Source organism: Rhamphochromis sp. 'chilingali', assembly GCF_963969265.1.
Source record: "Rhamphochromis sp. 'chilingali' genome assembly, chromosome: 1".
NCBI lineage: Eukaryota > Metazoa > Chordata > Actinopteri > Cichliformes > Cichlidae > Rhamphochromis > Rhamphochromis sp. 'chilingali'.
Genome location: NC_137929.1, coordinates 22047564 through 22071889, shown reverse-complemented (window position 1 = coordinate 22071889; position 24326 = coordinate 22047564). Strand labels below are relative to the sequence as shown.

Below are 24326 nucleotides of genomic sequence, written 5' to 3'. Positions count from 1 at the left end.
AGAGGTGTTATTTTTCTATTTTTTTAACTAATGTATAAACAATTAAATTGGGTCTACAGCCACGGCATGCACCGCTAACATGTAAAAAACATGAAATATGAAGGTACAAGTTTCACAAGACATCATTAAAATATTATTTGCATGCACCACGGTGTAATGGTCACAGATGGTAGCTTTGCAAAACAAAAAAATGTCTCTTAATGTTGCGACACGCTGAAACATCTCAAGGTTACAAAAACAATAGCATGTGTAGAAAGCAACAACAGCTGTTGTTCCCGTGTGCCTTTTGCTCATAAATACGTGATCACACTCAGGACACCAGGTCCTACAAGGCATCACAAGCTAAAAACGCAATGACACAACATTTCAGACATTGCAGCATTAAAAAGGTAAAATGTCCCTGATAAACTTGGATAGAATAGCATAACAAGAAATCTGATCATGTTGTCTTCTTAAATAACTGAACATCAACTTTACAGTAAAATATTGTTTTTAAAAAATAAAGTTTTAATCCTGTTGGAGTGATGCTTGTGAATGACTTGTGCAAACCTAGTGTTGTTAGCTGTCTACGCCTGCTTGGCTGCAAGAAGACCATGTTAGTCTACAACTGGTGCAGAGATGCAGAGCCTGATGTAAGCACATGGTTACACTGTGTTGGTGTATTGTGACCTTTGTGCTGCCCTCTTCAGATATCTCAGGCAGTCGTGTGTAAATACTTCAGGAAAGTAAACACTCTGAAAGCTCCTGGACCAGACAACATTCCAGGTCGAGTTTTCAAAGCATGTGCCCACCAGCTGGCAGATGTCCTGACATCATGGTGCGGCGACAACAACCTGCTGCTTAACGTCAGCAAAACCAAGGAGCTCATCGTGGATTACAGGGGACTGCAGAGAGGAGGCCACACCCCCATCCAGAGGTGGAGAGAGTCAGCTGCTTCAGATTCCTGGGCATCAACATCAGCGAGGATCTGAGCTGGTCACACCATGTTGGCGTGATCATAAAAGCAGCAAGACAGCGGCTCTTCTTCAGAAGATTCAGAATGAACCCCAGAATACTTACAAACTTCTATCGATGCACCATTTAAAGTATTCTGATTGGCTGCATCGCCACTTGGTACAGCAGCTGTAATGCTCTGGACCGCAAAGCTCTGCAGAGGCTGGTGAGAGGTGAACTGCCAGCCATGCTGCATAAGGAAGATGCAGCGGATCCCAGCCACAGACTTTTCACACTCCTGCCGTCCGGCAGGCGGCTCAGGAGCATCCAGACCCGCACTACCAGACACAGAGACAGTTTTTACTCACAAGCCATCAGACCTTTGAACTGCTGATATTCCATACACACCACTACACACTCACTACAATTACAGGACTCTGCACACCATCACTTCAACAAATGCCACTTAAATGCTCGTTGCACAACTTTGCACAACCTGTAAATACTCTTGCACAAACGCGTAAATACCAACTCGTCTCAACTCTCTAATATTTAATACTTTTTTTCTCTCCTTTTCTGCACACTCTCTATATGCTCATGTAAAGCTGAGGAGCACAAGCCAAAGAATTTCATTATGGATAAATGTGGCTATACTTTTTATCTGTACATGACAATAAAACGTGAATCTTTGTCCAAGCCTTTAAACGTTTTCACATACTTACAGACTACCTGCAGGTCTTAACACGTTCTCACTCCACACAGCACATTCTACTGTTGGGGGACCAGCAGCAGCCAATGTTTGTTTGTTTTTTTGTCTTTACGCCCCTGTTTGTTAGATTTTGTTTGGTTAGAGTTCTGAAACTTACAAATGTGTCTTAGTAGTTGTGCGAAGGTTTATCATAGGTTATTTGTTTTACATAAAAAATAGAATATGTGTACTGAAAAATATGACTCCTAAAAAAAGGAAGAAAGCACAACATGTCAGTGCGTGCGTCAGCGTGTCTACATCAGAAGGAGGAAGCGTACCACCCACTTCCAGCCTCCCACTATTTTTCTGTGCCTTCCTCCCAAGAAGCTGGAAGCGAAAGTAGATCAGAGACATGGCAGACGTCTCTCTGCTTTTGCCTTCTGAACAGCTGTGACCACACAGAGTCTGAGAAGCAGGGGACCCCGTTTCAAGAGCGCTTCCCCCGCTCTCCTCACAACAGAAACTCAGGAGATAGAAAGTTTTCAGGGGGAGAGCTGAACACACGGGATCAGCAGGATGTTCCCAAGTTTGTTAGTTCTGTGCTGCCTGTCTCTGACGATCGAGTCCAGTCACGGTAAGACGATCTACACGTCCACGCTTACAACACATTTACCTGGGTTTTTGTTATTGCCTGCTTCTTTGACACCTTTTCCCAGTTTTCTCGCTCGGGTCATTTGCGGTGATTCCCACTAGTGACGTCACGTCTGGCATTCGCCACTGTGTAGCGGAACAGTAAAACGGACTCTGGAAAAAGAGAAAACTTTGTGGGAGAATGTGTTTCGTGTAAATCGCGCGTGTAAATCCTCTCAGCGCACCCCCATGTTAGTATTCCAATCCGGATTCTGTTTACGTGACAGAAACAGGAGGAATCTGACTTTTTTAAATTATCCACGTAGAAATCCGAAAGCAGGATCAGATCTGGTAAATAGACTGTTCAGCAGTCTGCGTAACAGCTGTTACGCAGAAGTGTGAATGTTCTCTAAGCCTTGAGGGAAAGATTTTTTTCCCTCCTGAGTGACTGGCTCAGCGCAACAGCTTGCTTGGCGAGCCACATAAAGCGTCTTTATTCGCTGATCCTGCAGATGTTGACTCATTTTCTGTTCTTTCTCCTTCTTCACTAAGGCGAAATCTTACCACCACGAAATGTGTCCCTGCGGAGGATTAACGACTTTGATCATAACGTGACCTGGGTACGACCAGAGAATTCTGTCGATTACCAGTATAAAGTGTCTACAAATACAAACGGACAAAAATATGAATCCACTGTAAGTACGCTTATATGTGTATATGCTTACTTTAAAACCTCGTATATTCATTGTGATTACACAACGTTTACCCCATAATTTAAAAGTCTTTCATCAGTTAATAACCAATAATTCCCGGAAAGACCGCTGCTAAGAGACTGCAAGTAATCTCAACCACCTCCTGGAAGTAGAGGCTCATTATTTGCATACTGCTGAAAAACATTTTCAGATATGAAAAGTAGGTTTGAGTAATTTCTAGATTTTGTATAGACAACCGCTATTTTAAGTTTTGAGGGGAAGACTGTGTTGTGTTGCAGCGTACCGTTTCTCCAGCTGCACTCTTGTGGACCTCACATGTTTTAAGCCATGACAGCTATAGCTGTGTGTATGTGTGGCACTGAGTCCTGGGCTTTCTAGATCTCGCGTGGTAACCGGACCACTGTTGTCTTCACCCTCCACATCTTCTCTCAGCCTTTGGTGTTTCTCGGGCTTCTTGTGTTCCTTCTTCCTGATGTTTCTCTCTCGGTATTGCTACATCTATTACCACAGCCCTTTTGTTCTGCATGTACACCACAACTATGTCTGGTTGGTTAGCCAGTTCTTCAAACAAAAGATCTGGGATTGGTTTAGACTGTTTACTCAAATTAGTTTTTTTCTTCTCTTTTTCTCTTAATAGCAGGGCACTTCCTTAGTTTTGAAGGGGTTAATGAATGGAAACGTCTTAAATGTGTCTATCAGAAGTTTTTGGAATAAGTCATCAAGCGAGCCAGTGGTTGTCAGTGAAACTAATCCAGGTAATTCTCACCACTGACTCTGCTTTGTTGTAAAAAAATGCTTTTGAGCCACATATGAAGCAAATTGCTGTCTATGTGTTTGATTATTAATCTGTGTCTGTGTCTCTGTCGCTCTCAGAGCTGGTGACAGATTTTCAGTGCTACGTCCACTCCCCAAAGCAAACAAACTGCTCATGGTCACCAACCGGTATCGCCGCAGATCTCCGTTTCTTCTACAAGTATGTGCTTTTTTATTATGCAGTTTAAAGAAATAGAAATTCAGCATTACGCAGTACAGGTAGTTTTGTAATTTTGCAACACTTCCTGATAGTCAGTGGTCACTCTGAGCTGAAGTGGAAGTAATGAGCCAGAGTTCAATCAGGGCTAAATTCTTGTGTTTAATGGCTCTGTCTTTTTTGCCAGCTGCAGGCTGTTTGTTGGGGGTGTGGGGATTTATGCATACAAAACCAAACCATATTTGGCAATGTAACATTAAATGAAGAGGGTTAAGTGTTAACTCAAGCCAACTGTAACACGCCGGAGCCCTGATATCCCAATGGACTGCCGTTTAAGGTCATGTATTTAAATAGGCAAAACCTAAGCAAATTAAGTAAACGTCTTCACAAACTTGAAACAAATATGTTGCAAGTAAAAAGAAAAAGAAAAAAAGAAAAAACAAAGAAACCCAAAAGCAAATACTGAAATGAACTAAAGCAACACAGCGGTTTTCTGCATGACAATCCATAAAAATGAAGTGATCTTGGACACAAGTGGGGATCATGTATCCAAACGCATTTTTATTTATTTAACTTTTATATTGCCAATCCAGAGCATAAGATATGTTACCAGTTTACATAGGAAACCCAAGACCTGCTGAATTGTACAAAGAGAAACTCTGCTGCTCGTTCAGTGTAGTCCTATTGCCCTCTTTTGTTTTAAAGGGCACACAGAATTATCATAAATAATAATTTAACACACATATAAAGGAAGTGGCAGCTTCCCACTCTCACTCTCTTTGTCACATCAACAGCAACATGACTTTATATTAAATGTATGAGCCTCACCAAAGGGGAGGGGAGATGTGTCATGAGAGAGCATAAGAACATTTCTTATTAGAATGAGCAGCAGGACTCAGTTACACATTAACTCAGTTTTTGCATTGGCTGAACAAAACCAGAATTATTCACCCCTGCTCTTACCTAGGGCTGTCCCAGGGGAGGAACCTGGAGGCAGGTCTGTGCTCTGACACAGAAGTGCTCTTTTGGGGTAAAATGGTACATTTAATGTGCAGCTTGGTGATTATTTAAAGGGCACCTGCATTAGAAGAAGGTATTTTAAATTTTCATCCACACTGCCCGGTAGCCAGTGCATCAAAGATAATATTGGAGAGGTATATGTTTAATCCGTCTGGGCCACAGAGCTCCACTGTTATCCATGACCCTAACACTTAAATGAGGTGTTTCTGCTGTAAATAACCTACCACACCCTGCGGAGTCAACTAACTTAGATAAATGTCTCGCGAGCTGTCGAGCGTAAAGTGAGAGGTTTCTGTATTACGAAAGTGGCTCTGTTTTTAACTGGCTAAATCACTACACTAACTTGTAGCGAACACGTAACAAGTTCAGGAGCAGAGCATTTCTTTGTAAATCGGCTATAAGCACCACATTTTCACTGAGTCTTTTATTTACATCATTTCAAGTGTATTATAAATTCTCTACTATATATATATAATGGTGTTTTATATGTGCAGGTTGTTAGGCGTGAATACTAAAACCACTGAGTGAAGAGCAAACTGTGCCTAGTGTGGGTGAAATTTCTGTTATTAAAGTCTGCAACACAGTCAGCTGTGGTCAAGCTAATGTAATTGCTGGATGCAGGAAAGCTAACACACATCAAACATCACAGTTCTACAGTCACGAGAGCGCTAACCTTGGGATTTCCCAGCGTCCCTTTGATAACATCACACACACTCTTTGTATCTTTTCAGTTACAACAGTCTTTTGTCCCACCCGGGCTGTTGCTGGCCAGGGAAGACTTTCCCACTATCTATTTTCCAGGCAGCACCTGGCACTGGTCTTCTTGTGAGTTTCCCTAACAATTAGAGGTTAACTTAGTGAAACATCGTTAAGCATATCTAAGAAGTTTTCACCAGGTCATATTGACACACACACATCCTTCATCTAAGAAGGAAAAGGTCAAACTAAATCCAACAGTAAAGTTCTACAGACCTAAATCTAAATGTGAATTTCCCCCCGTTACACTAGCATTATAAGGAATTATAATCATTATATCCTCATATCATTATAAGGGAATGGGTAGGGGGCGCTCACGGGGATCATTTTTTGTGGAAGAAGAGTCTTATGACCTGTGAAATGCTGCTTTTTATATGAGCACGCTCAGAAGCTGAAGCAGAAAGCTCTGCTTAACAGTGATAACTTTGATCTCCAGCAGGGGTTTTAGGTTCAAACTTTTACTTGCAGTATACCCCTCTGACTCGTTGATTGAGATGACCTCTGGGAAGGTTGTATGTACATATTGGCATTCACTTGGAGAGTGTTATTCCTCACTGTCCACTGATTTTGTCAGGATGCTGTTGAAATTACTCAAAGATGTGAGAATTGTGTGTTTAAGTTGTTGCTTCAAATGTGTTATGACTGCACTCTTGTATCCAAAGCACAAAGGCTAACTTTCACAATAGCGCCTCTATTGCCTCACCCGTCGACATCGTCGAGAAGTTCATTGTCAACATAAACTTTTTAAAGTGTCTCAGATAACGAAGGTGACAATGACATTATTATGTGAACATCATGGTATTTGCACAATATTGTTACCAAGACGAGACTGAATCCAGAAGTCACTCCTGTTTTGTTAGGCTGCAACAAAGACCCATTTTCCTATGAACTTTTGTCTTCTTTGTTTCCCAGTGAGAGCACAAATAAGGAAGTAAAAGAAACTGTTTAATTATACAGTTTCATAGATGTTAAATTAGTATCTTAAATTAAAATGTTTTTGTTTTTTGCATCACAAAACTTTACAAAACATTGCATAAAACTGCAGCATCGCTAGTCCACGTAGCAAAAGGCTGTAGTTCTAATGAATGCGTTGACACTCTAGGTTTCAACACATTCATGCGTCACAATTGTGTCCAAACTTGTACTGTAGGTACAAATATTGTACATGGTATTGATAACTGGCTGTTTCCCACCGGGTGGCTTCTTTGTTAAACACAGTTATTACATTTTGCATTTAAAATATCCAACAAAATGTCACGAGATTAAAGAAATACTTCAAATTTTATTATTTTATTCGGTGGCTGAGTCCCACAGTCTATGTGATGCTGTTGTTGCACATTAGCAAGAAACACATTTCCCCTGCTTATTCTATTCACCAGCACCGAGAGGCAAAAGCATGCCAGTGTCTTATTATTAGTTCATTGTTTTGTCCTTTCCTTTTGGAATATACCGTGTGTTGGTAGAAAAGTAAATCACCTTTTTCTTTATGTTTCCAAGGTCTGAGGATGAGTGGAATGAAATCGTCAGTGGAATAGAAGAATGCCCATCGTATACTTACACTGATGATCTGAGGACTGGCTGTTATCTGCCAGTGAGCACACAACATATTATAAGCGTCTTGTTTAACACAACACTGAACAACAAAACTGTCAGGAACACCTTCCTTAAACGCCTCATTCGCTTTGGTAAGCTGTGTAGTGGTCAGTGCTAATTCAGAATTTAAAAGTAATGCGAGAGGAAACTTGTGTTGAAATATTTTGTGCTTCCTCATTCAGTTTCTGGGGTATAATTTGTTCTTTCTCTCCTTTCTTGGAAATATTTTAGCTGTTATCATGGTGTGTGTGTGTGTGTGTGTGTGTGTGTGTGTGTGTGGGGGGGGGGGGGGGGGGGTGGCATGCATCTGTGTGTATCTAGCACTGTGTATTTTATGACACAATCTAGAACTACCAACTTTTCGAAAGGCAAAATACACACTGTTTTGCATTATGATTTGCATTTAAGGCACCTCTGGCTAGCTTGTACTAACTGCAACATCTGTCTGTTATTCTCTGTGCAGTGAGACCACCGCCCCTTAACTGGAAAGTCGAGAAAAGTGGGAATCAATTTAATATTACTTGGTACCCTCCTGAAGTGATTGCACAGGACGAGTGGGAATATATAATAAATTACACTAAGTGTGGTCAACTAAAAGTAAGAATAACAACAATACTATCTTACTTTGTCTGTCACGTCCATTAGTTTAAAGTAATGTGTGTTACGATTGTGTTAAAAAACGAATAACTGAAAGCACTTAGAGCATAGGTGTCAAACTCTGGCCCGCGGGCCAAATTTGGCCCGCAGCCTAATTACATTTGGCCCGCGAAGCCATACCAAATTACTATTAGAGCTGGCCCACTGGTATTATACAGCTAATATATATATATTGTTTAGTATTAAGCTTTGCTTGTTCCATATTCAGTTTTTCAGCAAAACGTGTTTGAGCACATAAGAAAAGATTCATTCTTATATCTGGAGGAATAAATATATTTCAAAAAATACTAACGTTAGCCCGCGACTTTGTTCCAGTTTTGAATTTTTGCCCACTGTGTATTTGAGTTTGACACCCCTGACTTAGAGAATGAGTTCCAGCATTAGAGTGAAGTTGGAGGACACGGTAAGGAGTTCAAAACATTGTGTGGGAGCTCATATAAGACATGGGGTCCTTTGTGTTAAAAGACATCTGTTAGAGGCTAACTCATATTTCAGTGGACAGATTATATAACCTTTTTTTTTTTTTTTTTTAACTGGGAAAGTCTTGGAATCCCAGAGGGGGAGGAGGAAGTGGCTAAGGATCAGCTTCCAGGGCTCCCTCTGGAACAGGACTTAGCTTAAATACAACCTTAAGCCATGCTAGCATGATAGCTCTTGGTTTGGGAATAATGGTAGCCATCATATCCAGAGAAAATAAGAAGAGAAAATAAGGAGAAAATTACAGACTTTTCTCCAAGCAGCTAAAGCAGCTTTTTATTTAAAAAAAAACCAAACCCTCATCAGTTATAGTGGCGGTTGTTATTATATTTGGCAGAAATCGACAGGGTCCCAAGTAGATGAGTCCAAATTAAATATTTAAATTTGTCCTTTATGGTTACGTGCTGAATTTTGCAAACTCACTGATGTTTCTCTCAGGATGAAGTTTTAATCAACTGATTCAAGGCTCAAATCGATCGTTTCCCTCAAACACTTTTCACAGAGTCCAATAATACTAAAAGAAAAAACATCACACGAGCTGGACCGGGTCCCTCACTGTAGCTACAGCATGGCTATCAAAGCAAAGTATGGAGAAAAAGGAGAAACACCGTGGACCGACCAACAGTATTTTGGTAAAGTCATTTTCTGTTTTGTGTCTTTTTTCTAATCTTGTGTTAATAAAAAACAGAATGCACTGACTTATTATTTGTTTTTAAATTATAAAGGCCATACATTCTTCTCTGGGGTGGCTCTAGTGCAGGTCATCTGCTAATCAGAAGATAGTTTTATCCCTGGGTGTAAATGGATGAATGAAGCCGACATGTTATTTTCTCTATTAAAAAAAGCTGAAAGGGGAAAGTAACATCAAAGGCTGAAACATGAAACAGTTTCATTGTTGCTGAAATGAATGCTTATATGTGTTTGCATGCAGAAGCAGACTCGGGCTTCAGTCCATTAGTGTTTCTTGCGATTACAGTCCCATTGGTGGTTGCCACCCTGACAGTCCTGACTGTGATGTGTTACCAGAAGTAAGTAAAAAGTCTCTTCTTCTTACTGAATGGATCCTGTTGTTCGTTGGCTTTGTTTTGGTTTTATTTTGTTCTGTTTTTTTGGGGCTGCGCTAACCTCTGATATCTAACTGTCTCTGTGTAGAAACAAGGATACTATCTTTCCCAAAGTACCAGAGCCTCGGGATCTCCTCAGTGATATCTGCGACAACAACAATAAGGTGAGTTTTTTGCTCTTAGCTGTACTTGTGTGCTCGTTTCTCCTTTTCTTTTTCTTTGTAAGTGCATGCTTCTCATAATCACCGAGGTACTGCAAATTCTTAGAACTGCATTTGTTGTTGTTGTTGTTGTTGTTGTTTTTCTTTGAATGCCAGGCTACAGTTGGCTTTCTCTTAAACACTATCACATTTTCTTTTCTACTTCTTCTTCTTCCTCTTTTCAGACGGCCCTGTGCAACTTTCAGGCCATGGCGGTGGAAGAAGACAACTGTAAAATTGCTCTTGTGGTAGAGCCCAAAATCAACAAGCCAGACTGGTGATAAGTGCCCGACGTCCCCTCGTGCTCCCAAAGAAGAAGAGCAACTAGAAGCAGCTGCTGCTGCTTCAGCACTTTGTATTTAGTGCTGCTAAAATCTGATGCCATGAATCTCACAGGGAAATACAACACTGCATGTCTTTATCATCCCTATGGAGTGACACACAACATATACCAACGCATTAAGTTGATTCTGTATTCACAGCAATGCTCCCATGGCATTTTGATCCCTTATCAACATGCTTTGTTTGCACACCGAAGTGGTTCCTTTTTTGGAAATCATGTCGGTTACATAATCGAGCCTAACACAAACGTCCATTTTAGTGCAGGGTCACAGCTTTGCATTGCACCGCCATGTGTCAGATACTGTGAGGCTCTTTGGACCCGTCTGCTGCTGATACAGATGAAACAACAACAACTGCAACCCCATCGGCAGCAGACAGTAGGCGGTTGGTCGTGAGCTGAGCCTGAATGTTGAGTCAAATCAGAACAGCGTCATCCACGCATGTATCCCAACAGACTTACTACCTTTGCACCGCTTACAGGGCTGCGAAAAAGCATTTGCCCCCTTCCCGATTGCCACACTTAAATGTTTTATCAAGGAAATATTAGCATTAGGTAACACAAGTGAATATAAAATGCAGGTTTTAAATAATGATTTCATTCATTAAGGAAACAAATCTATCCAAAACTACTGTTTCCTATGTAAAAAAAAGTAACTAAAATGTAACTAAAAAATTGTTGGATGGCCTGAAATATGTAAGTGTGACAATCATTAAGTGGGCAAATACTTTTTCACACCGCCCCAATGGTGTCACTGTCACAGCTTAAATGTTTTTACTTCATATATATGGAAGACTTACTGAGCCAGTCTGCTGTTGACCTGTGAGCACTGTCCCTGTCCAGCTGCCATTAACTGTATTAACTGCCTTGGATTTCTTGCAGCCTGGTATGCTGTACATAAGAAACAAAGACATGCCCAGCTTTCTGAGAGTATACGATGTAATGAATGTATCACTTAGTTGCCTACTTTACTAAGAGTAAAAAACAAAAAAACAGGGAACAGATTTGCTGTCTTTTGTTTTAGACGGCCAGAAGGCTGAAAGGTTATACCCACATGTCCTTATGAATCATCAGCCTCATTGTTTGGTCTGTTAGTGGACAGTAGTCTGGGAAATACCTCATGCTCTTGGAGGAAGGAAATGGTGAACTTTTTATCAGAAGCAGAGGCTGATGATTTAGCTTTTAACAGCACCATGTTTCTCCAGCAGGCCTTTAACAGAGGATATCAGCCTTGATGAAAGGAACACCCTGTGCTTGTTTACCTTTTTACTTTTTTCTCAAGTAGAGATATAAACCACCTTCTTAAGTTTCTTTTTAACTAATGCTTCCACGTTTGCCCCGTAGCCAGTCACACGGCTGATTCGTCACCTCAGTGGTGCTCACGGTCGAACGTATAGTTTGGCTTCTCCTCCTGGACACTTAAACGCAGTGTAAAAACACAGAAGTCTTTGTGTGATAGTGTTTAAATGTTTTGATGAAATTATTATAGTGTTCAATGCTGAAAATAAGTTTATAATCGACTTTATTTTACTTCCTCTGATCTGTTTTTTTTTTAATGTCCCACAAGTAAGATTGTTTTTCTTCTTTTTTTCTTTTTTGTGGTTTTTACACATTTCTCATGAAGTATTGAGTCTTTCTCGTGTTTGTTTGGGTTCATGTGTGGGACTTCCAGATAAGCTAACTGAGCTTAGACTTCATGTGGAAAATACAGAAATCTAATTTCTCCTCTAAGAAATTTGATTTCTGTATTTATACTTAGCCAAAGGAGCTTGCAAAGAAAAGCGTCTGGACTTCTTTAAGTTACTTGAAGACGTTTCACCTCTCATCCGAGAAGCTTCTTCAGTTCTAAGGTCAAATGGTGGAGAGTCCCAGATATAAACCTAGTGGGAGTTTCCCCCCACAGAGGGACAAAAGGACCCCGTGATGATCCTCTAATCGCCTGAGCCAAAGTGTGAAACTGGGTGTGGGTCCCAATCAGCCAGTTTCGGGTGAGTTCATTGTGAAACCTGGCCCCACCTTATCATGCGAATTCCTGAGATCAGATGGCCCAGGATGTGAGTGGGCATTAAGGCGTCTGGGAAGGGATCTCAAAACTGGATTATAGATGGCAGAGAGTTGGTGTCGTAAACCATCTTTCGGTGGTTTACGACCCCTTCCCAGACCCAGATCCCAGATCCCTTCCCAGACGCCTTAACGCCCACTCACATCCTGGGCCATCTGATCTCAGGAATTCGCATGATAAGGTGGGGCCAGGTTTCACAATGAACTCACCCGAAACTCTGGCTGATTGGGACCCACACCCAGTTTCACACCTTGGCTCAGGCGATTAGAGGATCATCAGGGGGTCCTTTTGTCCCTCTGTGGGGGGTTACTCCCACTAGGTTTATATCTGGGACTCTCCACCATTTGACCTTAGAACTGAAGAAGCTTCTCGGATGAGAGGTGAAACGTCTTCAAGCAACTTAAAGAAGTCCAGACGCTTTTCTTTGCAAGCTCCTTTGACTACGATGACCTGGATGACTGAGAACCTTCACAGACATATTTATACTTACTTTTTTTTGCTCTAAGTCTCAGCAAAAAAAGTGAGTAAGTATGTTTATCATCGTGTTAATTTTAAGAAGACTGTATAATAAATAATGCAAACTTAATATTGTGTGAAATATAGACGGATAATAGATATAGAGAACTAACTGTTTATGTTTCTGTCCTCGACTGTTTCACAAGATTGGACCAAACAAGCCATTTGATGCTGTCTGTCTTTTATTCTTTAAAGTATGCTTCCTGGCAGCTTGCTGCACTCTTCCTGGGCCCTGTTCCAGGAGGGAGGTTCAACAAAACTTCGACTTTAAAAATAAACTCTGAGTTTATTACCTCTGAGATTGCAATTTCAGTTCCAGAACAGCTAATCAGAGAAGTTCGAGGAACTCTGAGTATGTTTGAAATGTATGTCATGTGCAGATGTAACTGCACACAAATCAGTGAGCATGAGTAAAACATGTTTTTTTTCCTGTTCAATAATCTCGAAAAATGTCTAACTGTGCCTTAGTGTCCACTTTTTCTCCGAATAACTACATTTTTAAATGGATTTCCAAATATTTTTGAACAACAGCAACAAATTTCCTTAATATACTATTGTGTTCTTTATATAGTTATTTTCCCCTTCTGTCATTTTGTCATTATACTGTAACCAACATGCACCTCATTCGTCTGTACGAGTATTACCAGCACATAATATTTTGTGATCGGAATTTCACAATTTTGAATTTCGTAGCAAACGGTTTCTCAGATCCACTTCTGCAAATTATTTTTTCAAGGGTGTCGAGACAGTGTCAAAACTTAGGCAATACCAGCAAAGATTCAGAAGCAAAGCGAGTAAAGGCAGATCAAGTTTCACTGATTAGGGTCGCTGATCTAACAGAAATCAAAACCGAGGTATAGCGGGTTCAAAGAGCGCCATGTGTCTGCTGCTGGACGTAAACGGTTTATTTCCCTCTCTGAAGTTTCAGATCCCCTTAGTAGTAATGGCATCACACAACTTCAGAAGAACATGTTTCTCTTCAGTATAAGAAGGAAGTTGTGTAATCTGCTTTAAATAGAAAAATGTGTGACATTGGAGAAACCAAAGATTCTTTTCTATAAATGGTCTTCCTTACGTTTTCTGTGAAGTGGCTAGCTTCTGTTAATCTTTCGGTCTCTAAGCCTGCATGCATGCGATTAATCCAAAGTCCAAATATCAGCACTCAAATTTCAAGCTGAGGGACGTGTCTGTGCTTGTGGACTCTGAGTCTTGTATCCATTTTAAGGATGCCAGTTACATTAGATTTGGGTGGAAGTTCCTTTGCAGGGTAGATGTGGGGAAACCGGGGCTGGTTGTCACATTGCTGGGTGTTGCCACTTTAGAGGCCACTGTGGAATTCTATTGATATCATACAGTTTGTAGTTTTCATGGGTCAGAGTAAGTTTTCTTGGTTTTGATGTTATTGTATTAAAAGATGAGACAATATTAGTCTTTTATAAAATGGTCACTTGTTAAAAAGCTTTGATTTAAATCAGTTTTTCACTAGCCAGCTAAAGGTTAAAACGTTGAGAGAAATGTTTTTGTTTCTTTCTTTCTTTTTTGTTTCTTTGTTGGAACAATGGTTTGTGTTGAGCCATACACCAAATGAAGTATGATGTTGATGTATTGTGTGCCAGAACTGATTATGTGTTGTGATTACCCCTGGCAATTCAGGGAGAGAATCTAGATCAAGACTAGCAACCTTAAAATGGAGATCCCTGAAAATTTGCTTACCTGGATGATCGAGCACACGTGGAGACTTAAAAAGGTTTAGAGTCGGTTTGATATTGATGTCATTCACTGTGGTTCTCGTGTTTACGCTGCCTTGCTCACTACTGTGCAGGTTACCTTGTGGGAAATCTTGCACAGACTGTTTTTGTCTTTTAAAAGATACAGACAACTGCTTTCATTAAAAAATAATAAATATAAATGTTATCATTGATATTTTTATGGAATGTGGAAGTCGTTTTGTGTCAATTCCTTAATTTTACTTCTCTTAATTCACAATAATTACCACTGCTTGATCAGCAATTCATGCAGAACAAAAAGTGTAGCAACCAACCCTACTGTCAGCAAGACAAGTGTCTCCACAGCTGTACGACGGGACGAAACCCGGAGTGACATGGAATGAATCGAGATGTCTCACTCTGTGGTTTCTGGGGACGTGCACAACTGGATTCTGATGCAACCCTGGTGTAATGCCAGCAGGATGTCAGTCTCTTTAGTGAGTCTGCGCACCATTTCCACTCATAAACATAAAAACGACGGTGACGGTGGCCTGTAAAATTGACATTACACAGATATGAAATACTACACGCAACAGCCGACATTAGAAAGCCATTTCATTTAAGCGTATTAAAGGCCGCCCGCTAAAACAGACGCTTAATTTATGTGACGCTTAAGAAAAGCCTTTAATCGTTTTCGTTACTAAATCCGTCAATTTACCGACACTCAGCCTAAAAAATAAAACGTTTGGTTATTTTGCTCCCACAAAAACCATTTTCGCTCTGTGGGGCTATTCTAATAGCTTGCGCTAAGATACAATAATAACGCTTAGCGTCTCGATGGTGCAGTTTCAAAATTAAAGCCCCAGTTACGAATACACGTTAAATTATTATCTGCAGGCTTCGCGGCTTTTATTTTTTAACGCACTAAGTCTGGATTTCCGCTTACACACAGGCTAGCTTGACGCACTCCTCCCCTCATCGCTGTACAACAGCGGCCTCTCGTGGTCAAAACAAGGCACTGCCAATATGTCGGCTCAGAGTGGTCCTGATGCTGCGGGGATGCAGAGAGCGGCGGTATGAGAGGATGTGAAGTATGTAAACCTTGGCAGAGAGGGGTAATCCTGGCGCAGTCTCTGTGGCGCAATGGAATAGCGCGCTGGACTTCTAATCCAGAGGCTCCGGGTTCGAGTCCCGGCAGAGATGAGTCACTCTGTGTGCCGCACGGCAGACCTGCGATATTTTTTTTTATCAAATTGTGCGGGTGACATTTTGATTGCAGATGATCATGCTATTAATAGTGAGCCTTAACTGGGAGCTCAGAAGGTTGATGTTCAGCTACACAGAGCACACAAACATAAATATAACCTCTAGTACAGATTTAATGCAGGAGCTGCAAACATGAGCCTGCCTGTTCTGTTCTGATATCCCAGTCTGATTAGTTTATGCTCTCCTTACGTTACCTTATTTATGTCCTCTTTCAAGTCCTCACGCCTTTGGTACTGATTTAGTATTTATGTCTCCATTTTCAAGAAGCTTAAAACCCATAAAATAGATTTTATAGGTATATATATAGCCATAACATTTTGGATTTTAAACATTGGGATTTTCCCCCCATTATATTTCTGTGTTTAAAAGCTTTAGTAAGAGTTTGATGAAAGTCATTTTCCAGTACCTATGACCAAACATAACAATCCTAATCCAACTTTGCAATGTATTTTACTGTATATACTGCACTGTATGTATTTTAATGTCTTTTATTTAAAAAAAATGTGAAAACATTTAGACTTTTGACTGTAGCCAGTGCAGTGTATTCATAGCACCGCAAAAGCTTTTATCAGCCAGCATGTAGATGACTTTATTATTATTAGTATTATCGTTATTATTATTGTTATCAAAATATGATTACCTCAGGTTTTATCATTACTACATTTCGCCTCTAACATCCCCCGGTGAAATGTGTGCCTGCGCGCGCATATATTTTCGGGCATCTTGCTCAGCAAGATACGGTTTTTGAGATATTAAACATTATTTTATAGGTCATTCAAAGGTCACCATCCCCCCAGACTGCTCCAAAACGGGCCAAAATGGTCTACTTTTTTAGTGCTACATTTGTGCTGATTTGTGCAGGTAAAATTAGCGTTTGTGCTGCTACAGTATCTGAGATATTAAAAGTTATATTTTTTGCTGATGACATCACCATCCCCCCAGACTGCTCCAAAACAAACCAAAATGGTCTACTTTTTTAGTGCTAGGTTTGTGCTGATTTGTGCAGGTAAAATTAGCGTTTGTGCTGCTCTGGTTTCCGAGATATTAAAAATTATTTTATAGGTCATTCAAAGGTCACCATCCCCCCAGACTGCTCCAAAACAAACCAAAATGGTCTACTTTTTTAGTGCTACGTTTGTGCTGATTTGTGCAGGTAAAATTAGCGTTTGTGCTGCTATGATTTGAGATATTCTGTTATGGTTTACTGCTGAAAAATGTCTTTTTCAAATGACCTTTCACTTTGTGTGTTCACTTGTTCAATAAAGTTCTGTTAAAAAACCCTCTTGTCGTATTTAATCAGCTAAATTTGTAATGAGTGTATTTTTTTTTTAAACTTCAATTTCTTTACTTCAATCACTTTTTGTTCATAAAACCACGATGCAAATGCTTGAGTATTTATTTTTTTTAGAGTGGATTAAAAAAACTTTATTGAAAACTACATTTGAACATTTTACACTCCCATGAACACTTTTTGAGAAACGAACAAGCTCGCAGTCTTTTGCATCAAATACACATTTTCTGGCAGAAAAAACTATTTTTTGGCATTACTGTGTCTGAAGGATTCTTAGAACAGCGTTCATCTGATTTCTGAACAAGGTAAGCTTACATTTAAAATACTGAGATTTTAGTTACTGAGTTAATACATGATATAGCTAACTGTTTGGATCAAAAGGATTTTTTTTCAATGTTAAACATTTTCAAAAATGTCCAAGAAAAAAGTTTCTAAAGCACTTTAAAACATGTAGCACACTGGACTAAAGTGCTGTACAGTACATGGGTTAAATACTCAGACTCTTTAATAAACTCACAAATTCAATAGCTCCATCTTAAAAACAATAATTCCACAAAATATGAAAGTGTAGATTGGTGGAGAACTTGGGGGAGGGGTTGCTCCTGGTTGTATATATAGTTCAGAAATCACGTTTTGCTCCATCATAATCATAGTGTGGGTTTTTTTTTTTTTAAAGATGCCTCGAAAGCCATCTGTAGACAAGGTTTCCATTTTTGCAATTCTTTGCAATTCAAAAGAGCCCATAGTCCAAAATGGCAAAATAGCCACTCCAGCTGCATCAGTCTGGAAAGAGCTGAGTCAGCAGCTAGAAGACAAGATGTCAGCAAAGGCCCTGTACACTTTTGTGAAGCTAAATAGACACAACATCTGGTCAGCTTTGGAAATCAGTGATCAGGAAAGTAATAGTGAAGGAGAGTTAGATTCACATTGCATTTCTCCTGGACAAGAAAACTGTCAAGCTTTTGAACTAGAAGTCCCTTTTGAGGACTGGGTTAAATTTATTCCTGAAAAGGTTGAATACAATGACAAGTTTTCTCCTACCCAAAAAAGGGAATACACAATTTTGAAACCTGGCACTTGGACTCATATCATCAACGATCTTATATGGAAGAAGATCAAAAATACATGTACACTTGTGTTCCGTAGAGCAAAGGTCCATCCAATTGTCAACAATAATTATCTGGACATCAGAGGCGACTGTAAGGAGTGTCATGGCCAGTTAGAAATGTCATGTGACAGACAGCCAGCAATTAATAGTCCAATGGTGCTCCAGTGTTTCATGAGAAATACAGATTTCTCCCTGCACACTGGCCACTCCAAGCGGTTCATGTCTGGAAACCTGGGTGATCGCTAAAGAGCTGTGTGAGGGCAGAATGGAACCAGCTGTATGGAGGTCAGCGAGGGCAGCAGATCTGATGGATGTTGGAGATCCTGAGCCAAGCCACCTTCCAAATTTAGCCACTCTGCGAAAAGCCAAACAAGAGAGAAAAGACTTGGAATTAGGAGATAAGGACCCCATTGCATCTCTGCAATTGTTAAAATATAGTGTTCCTCACAGTGGTAGCATCCGAGATATTGGACTGGACAGGTTTTTCTGTCACTACTGGAGTAAAACACAGATGAATGTTTATAAGACATTGTCAAAAAAATCTCCCCCAACTGTGTGTTTTGATGCAACCGGTTCAGTTGTGAAAAAACTGCTGAGACCAAATGGCAAATCTGGCCATATATTCCTTTATCAAGGTATTCTGAAAGAAAACAATTGCCGCAGTGTCCCAGTGGTGCAAATGCTGTCAGAGAAACATGATGTTAATGCCATCGCAAACTGGTTGACAGAATGGATTCGTGCAGGTGCACCTGTGCCAAAGGAAGCTGTGAGTGACTTTTCTCTGGCAATTCTGGGAGCTCTGGTCAAGGCTTTCACTCCTCATCCTGATCTGAAGTCATACCTTAATGAATGCTTTCATGTCCTTCTTGGAACCCAGTCTGCCAAACTCCCCTCTTGTTATATCAGGGTTGATGTTGCGCACTGCATCAAGATGATATGCCAGTGGAACTGCCTGAAGAAGAAAACACATCGTGTTAAAGATTTCTTTTTCAGGTCATTAGCAAAACTTCTTCAGTCTCAATGTTTGGACCATGCAAAACAGCTCCTACATGCTATCACTGTTGTGGCCCTCAGTGAGGCAGAAGGTGATGACAGTTCTGGAGCCCCTCTTCCTTCAGAAAGGTGCAAGAAATACTTGAAAGCCCAAATTGCTCAAGACTCCATCATCATTCCAGATGAACAGACGGAGGAAAGTGAGAGAGTGGATTCAGTGGATGAGATCCAGACTGACCTACGACAGTGGGTAACAGAAAAATGTGAGGAGAGCAGGTCACTTGCTGCAGCAAACGGGGATAGAGATAATATTCACTTTCTCCCTGAGATTATTCCTCATATAATAAGACTGGCAAGTTACTTGCCACTCTGGACAGGAATAATGGTCCCTCTCTTCCAAAGCACCAGCATCACAGCAAGTTCAGCCACTGTTGAAGCTGAGTTCAAAAACATAAAACATGGCCTTTTCAAACATGACAACTTGCCTCTTCGAGTCGATCGCTTCATTGCTCGTCATCTTTCCTTCATCGAGGGAAATATGCGGATTTGTTCTGCAAAAGAAAAGGTCAAAGATGAGCCAACAGTGGGACCACTGAAAGTCACAGATGCCAATTCTGGATCCATGACGACTCACAATGCAGAAGATAAAATAAAAATGGATGCTCACCCGTTTGTGGGATCTGATGCTGCCACAAACATTCTTCCGGCTGATGGGGATGCAGTTGAGAACTGGAGGGGCCTAGCTGTTCCACCCAAAAAAAGGAAGAGGACTTCCTACCTCTCTTCATGTACCGAATGGCTCCATGCAGATGAAACTTTTGGGGCCAAAAGAGTGAAAGTGGGATTATTAAAAAATGGAAACCTCCATCAGCCTATTAGATTAGGGGGAATCGACAATCTCTGTGCTCAATACCTGTGCATTTGATGCATTTTTTCAGTGCTTATGTTGTGCCTTCTGTGACAGCTCCACATTTCAAAATGCTGTTCTGAAAGACAGTGAAAACCCAGTCCTGCAGCTGGTGAAAGCCATTGCCACAGATGGTGTGACCCAACAAACCTACAGGAGGAGAGCAGAGCTGCTTAGTGTAATGTTTGAAGCTGTCTCGTTGAGGTCTGCTGCGATCCAAATCGATGCTCAGTGCAATATCTCTGCTGTAATTGCTAAGACAATGAGGAACATCTCAAGTGTTTATTTTACCAAACACTGCTCTTCACAGCACTGCTAGCTCAGCAAAGGGATGACAAGGGAAGTGCCATTTGTTTCTCCTGCCATCCTGGTTTCCATGGAAAGTAATTGCTTTCCATGGAAAGATGACCACTGATGGTTTGGGGCATTACACTGCATACTGCAGGAGAGCTCCATGTGTGTGGGAGTGCTATGATGACCTGGGAAATGGAGTGACAGGAGCATCTGAAAAGAAAAAAATACAACCCCATGCTGTGTTATACACAGTATAATGAGTGCTGCCTGCATTTTTCTGTTTTATTTGGTTCATTACAGTTACATGTGTTCAAATGGCTAGTGTGTGTTATCAGTAAGTTCAGTTTTGCACATAAAGTTAAAGTTCTAAATTAAAAATCTTTTAACACTCTTTTCTTTGTCAGTCTGATGCATATTTGCTTTTACACACCCAGTCACCTTCACCCGTAGCCTTGAAAGTACCCGTTCCATTTTTCTGTCAATAATTTTTCTGTATTTGTTTTGTGTTTACCTGGTGGCTTAAGTCAGGGGTCAGCATCCTTTTCATTTCAAAGGGCCCCTTTTCCCCCTGCTGCTACAAAACCTGTCTAGAGCCTAAAAAAAGAAAGAGCCTATAAATATCTAGAAAATGAGTTGTTGTATCGTGTAAGCTATGGAAATGTAAATAAAAATGTTTATTTTTAGATTTGATAAGACAATGAATCATCAAAGCTTTATAACGAAAAAAAGTATTTGTTAAAATGAAGCCAGCTACGTGAGTCCTTTCCATAATAATTGAAAATTAGGAAAGATGGGCAACCAACTTGAAAATTACAGTAAACAGATTTGAAGCTAAGAAACATTAAATCACTTTTAAAAGCCTTGTACATTCAGTGAAAAGTCAATGCAGATATTTCATTAAAAAAAAAAACTGTTAACAGAACCCTTTCTTGTTGTCTTTATAATAAAAAAATGACTTACTTGGTCTTATAAGAGCCACAGTGGAGGGGCCGGAGAGCCACATGTTGCTTTAGAGCCGCAAGTTGAAGATCCCTCGCCTAGGTGCTGTGGAATATTCAGTTTTCTACACGTAGGTAACAACCTATCAAAGCAAACACTTCATTTTTTCTGAGACAGCTACATTAATAATAATGAACATATATAATTCAAAACAAAATCATAGAGGCCAACTGGGTATGTAAAAAATAATAATAATTTAGGTATACGTGAATCACTTCACATGAAACTCAGTTTTGCCACAGATAAAATAAAAACTTTAGCCTACCTTGTGTACGTTTCTGCACTAGTAACAAAAGAAATATCGACCTTTCCGCTGAATAAATTGTGTTACTAAAGTGTAAACTAATAAAAGTTAATATGCAGCAAGCCTAGAAAAAGTGCAAAACTCCACAGCTGCTGAAAGTCACTGCCACAGACACTGGTGTTATACAGCGTAGGCCGTAATAATTAAAATCATTATATCTCAGATACTGTAGCAGCACAAACGCTAATTTTACCTGCACAAATCAGCACAAACGTAGCACTAAAAAAGTAGACCATTTTGGTTTGTTTTGGAGCAGTCTGGGGGGATGGTGACCTTTGAATGACCTATAAAATAATGTTTAATATCTCAAAAACCGTAGCAGCACAAACGCTAATTTTACCTGCTCAAATCTGCACAAACGTAGCACTAACCGCTCCGCCTATTTGCCTTTACGTTTCAAGTGGTCAAAGAACGCGCAGGGTAGGTCTGGGTCCTGAACGCAAGGGGGCGCTCCAGCATCAGCGTAATCCCCGCTACTTACAGCGAGTCGGGAGGAACCAGCTCAGTGTGGAGACCTACTGAGCTGTGACAGCTACAGTAGGCCTGTCACGGGAATCCGTCACTAAAACCACTCTCCTACATGATGTGGCAAGAATAAGGACATGGGGTGTTTAGTCATCACAGTGGCATCACTGCGCAGTCAGTATTATTCTAATGATGTCGCTGCGGATTCTGTTGCTATAATAATAATAACAGAAAAACTAAAAACCCTTGCTGTAACCCAATGCTTGTAGTATCTCCTCTTTTATTTTAGGTGCACTGTGCTTATATGTTGGTCATAACAACATTAGTTGTACACTACAGCCAATGTCATGACATTTGACTATAACATCAGTTTATTACTCTAAGCCGTCTGGATTTACCTTAGTGTAATAATACGTTTCTGTTCAAACAGATGACCTCACGTTGACCTTAATGTGTACATGTTGATAATTTTAGGGTTACAGCTTATTTCATTACCTAATTCCACACAGTAAGCAGGAGAAAACAAGCAGTTCCGGCTACAGCAAATGTGTCAAAAATGATTATGCCTCTCTAAGCGGGTTTATTTTTTTATTTTTTTATTTATTTAATACCCCCCCCCCCCCTTTTTTTTTTTTACGGTGTTGGCCTGTTAAAGATCCAGAGGGAGAGGGAGAAGGGGGCAGTGCTGTGGCTCTGCTGACGTGATAGAAAGAGAGAGAGGAATGTGCCGCTAATGAGAATATGACGTCAAGTCGGACAGATTACTACACAACACCGGAAGTAGCGCGCAGGGTCATACTCAGTAAACGTTTACATTTATTGTATTTCACTATCATTTTTGTTTTTACGTATCATAGAAAGTTAAGAAGAAATTAACGGCATTCGAGCCGTTAGAATATTATTTCTACTCGTCTATTATTTGAAATGAGCTCTCACATTTTGTCAGAGTTCCCTAAAAAGTAATAGTAATGCAAATAAAAATCTTAAAGTCACAGTAAACCCAACAGTATAAAGACCTTTCATACAGTGCTTCTGAGTAAATGCTTAGGAAGCAATGACATAGCTACTTAAAACCGCCTGCTTCGAATTTTATTTTGTTTTGACGCTCTAACCGGAAGTAAGGTTTGTCATTGCCGCTCGCTTAGCGCCTCGGTGTAGTAGAAAACGGACTGCCGCTTGAGAGAGCAGGAGAGAGGTAAAGAAAAAAAAGCAGTGAAATGGTATAAAACTCGAGCCAGTGCAAGCCTAGTAAGGGGGAAGACGAGGAGGGACAACGCCAGAGGATTATTGTTCTGTCTGTAATTACCGTCAAAGTCCTGTAAACTCCCGCTTTTTGATGCTGTCCTCACGGAGGTTTGAGCCAATAACGGACTTATTGGTCGGCTGAACCATGCAGAGGCTGCTCCTCCTGAGTTTGGTGCTGAGTTTTCAAACTGGTAAGACTACATTTTCTCTTTCTTTCGAGCTCGAATAACTCAAATGTTTGTGTGTGTGTGTGTACATTAAGCTCAATGCACACCGAGCCTGTCTTTAGTTTTTACTGTGCGGTCTGTGTGTGTAGAAACTAACGAGAGGGGATCTGATATGATTTCATTCCCATATGAACCGCAGCGATGGATCACCTTGTGAGCGCGTGTAGCTGCGTACGAGCACGCAGAACGCGCGCGCGCGTGACTGCACCGCGGCAATTACGCTCTTTTTTTTTTAGGATTATTGTCGCGACTACAGGCGTTCGATTGTGTGCGCGCGTGCGTCTAACTTGAACATGACTGGTGTGGCGCGCGCTCACCGGCCTAAATGACCTTTTGCGTATTTGACAAACTGCCAGCGCCGTTACTCAGACGGGTTGTGAGGCGCTGAGGACGTGACGGGAATGACAGTGATTGACCAGCGCTGCTCTACATGCCAGCAGCACTTCCACGCTGCTATCGCCTCTGAATGGCGTGTCAGTCAATGAGAGCTCTGCCACCATCTCCTGTAGTGATCCTCTGTGCTGAGAGGCAGCCGTCTCCCCCCCGTTTCCCCTCTGTCTGCCTCGCGCACACACACCTCTCTCCTGCTCTACCTGTGCGCCTCATCCATTTCACCCTCTCCTTTGGCGTCCTTTGTGCATTTAAGCAGCAGTAGCCGCCATGCATCTGCACCCCCTCCCAACACACCAACACACACACACCGTACCTGTGGGGTGCCAGGTATGCTATTGGCTTATGATAATCACAGCTGTAGCCGAGTTGCTAGGAAACAGGAGGCTGAAGGAGGATGAGGAGAGGATAATTTCTCTAAGCTACCTGTTTGATTGAGGCATATCTGTGTGTCTTTGTGATTGCACAGCCACAGCAGACCACCTATACCCCCCCCCCCCCCCCCCCCCCCC

At 40.9% G+C, this 24326-nt stretch overlaps 2 protein-coding genes and 1 long non-coding RNA gene across 8 annotated transcripts in view; 2 read left to right on the top strand and 1 right to left on the bottom strand.

Annotated features, from left to right (window-relative positions):
• Positions 1 to 274: 274 nt before the first annotated feature.
• On the top strand, positions 275 to 11877 carry il13ra1 (interleukin 13 receptor, alpha 1). 3 transcript variants are annotated; one of them, XM_080875863.1, is made up of 10 exons: positions 275 to 2255; positions 2804 to 2946; positions 3605 to 3719; positions 3838 to 3937; positions 7208 to 7395; positions 7767 to 7900; positions 8940 to 9069; positions 9369 to 9465; positions 9590 to 9665; positions 9887 to 11876. In XM_080875863.1, exons 1-10 carry the CDS (start codon positions 2198 to 2200, stop codon positions 9980 to 9982), a joined length of 1137 nt encoding a protein of 378 aa, XP_080731989.1. In that variant the 5' UTR covers positions 275 to 2197; the 3' UTR covers positions 9983 to 11876. The 3 variants fall into 3 exon arrangements, with proteins under 3 accessions (XP_080731989.1, XP_080731988.1, XP_080731990.1); XM_080875862.1 differs by having other exon boundaries at positions 288 to 2255; positions 3602 to 3719; XM_080875864.1 differs by lacking the exon at positions 275 to 2255 and adding an exon at positions 3044 to 3163 and having other exon boundaries at positions 2839 to 2946; positions 3602 to 3719; positions 9887 to 11877.
• A 6789-nt stretch (positions 11878 to 18666) lies between these two features.
• Positions 18667 to 24326, bottom strand: part of LOC308395676 — a 382280-nt gene continuing 376620 nt past the window's right edge. Inside the window, exons 2-9 of the long non-coding RNA XR_013971437.1 lie at positions 21145 to 21265; positions 20696 to 20778; positions 20182 to 20394; positions 19897 to 20040; positions 19651 to 19798; positions 19469 to 19534; positions 19040 to 19221; positions 18667 to 18942 (exon numbers count right to left, since the gene is read on the bottom strand). This is a non-coding gene — a long non-coding RNA (uncharacterized lncRNA). The remainder of the gene's footprint in view (positions 18943 to 19039; positions 19222 to 19468; positions 19535 to 19650; positions 19799 to 19896; positions 20041 to 20181; positions 20395 to 20695; positions 20779 to 21144; positions 21266 to 24326) is intronic.
• Positions 23090 to 24326, top strand: part of kirrel1a (kirre like nephrin family adhesion molecule 1a) — a 32569-nt gene continuing 31332 nt past the window's right edge. For all 4 annotated transcript variants that reach the window (XM_080898604.1, XM_080898606.1, XM_080898605.1 and 1 more), the window contains exon 1: positions 23090 to 23388. In XM_080898604.1, the coding sequence (XP_080754730.1) occupies positions 23343 to 23388 (46 nt within the window). In that variant the 5' untranslated portion in view covers positions 23090 to 23342. The remainder of the gene's footprint in view (positions 23389 to 24326) is intronic.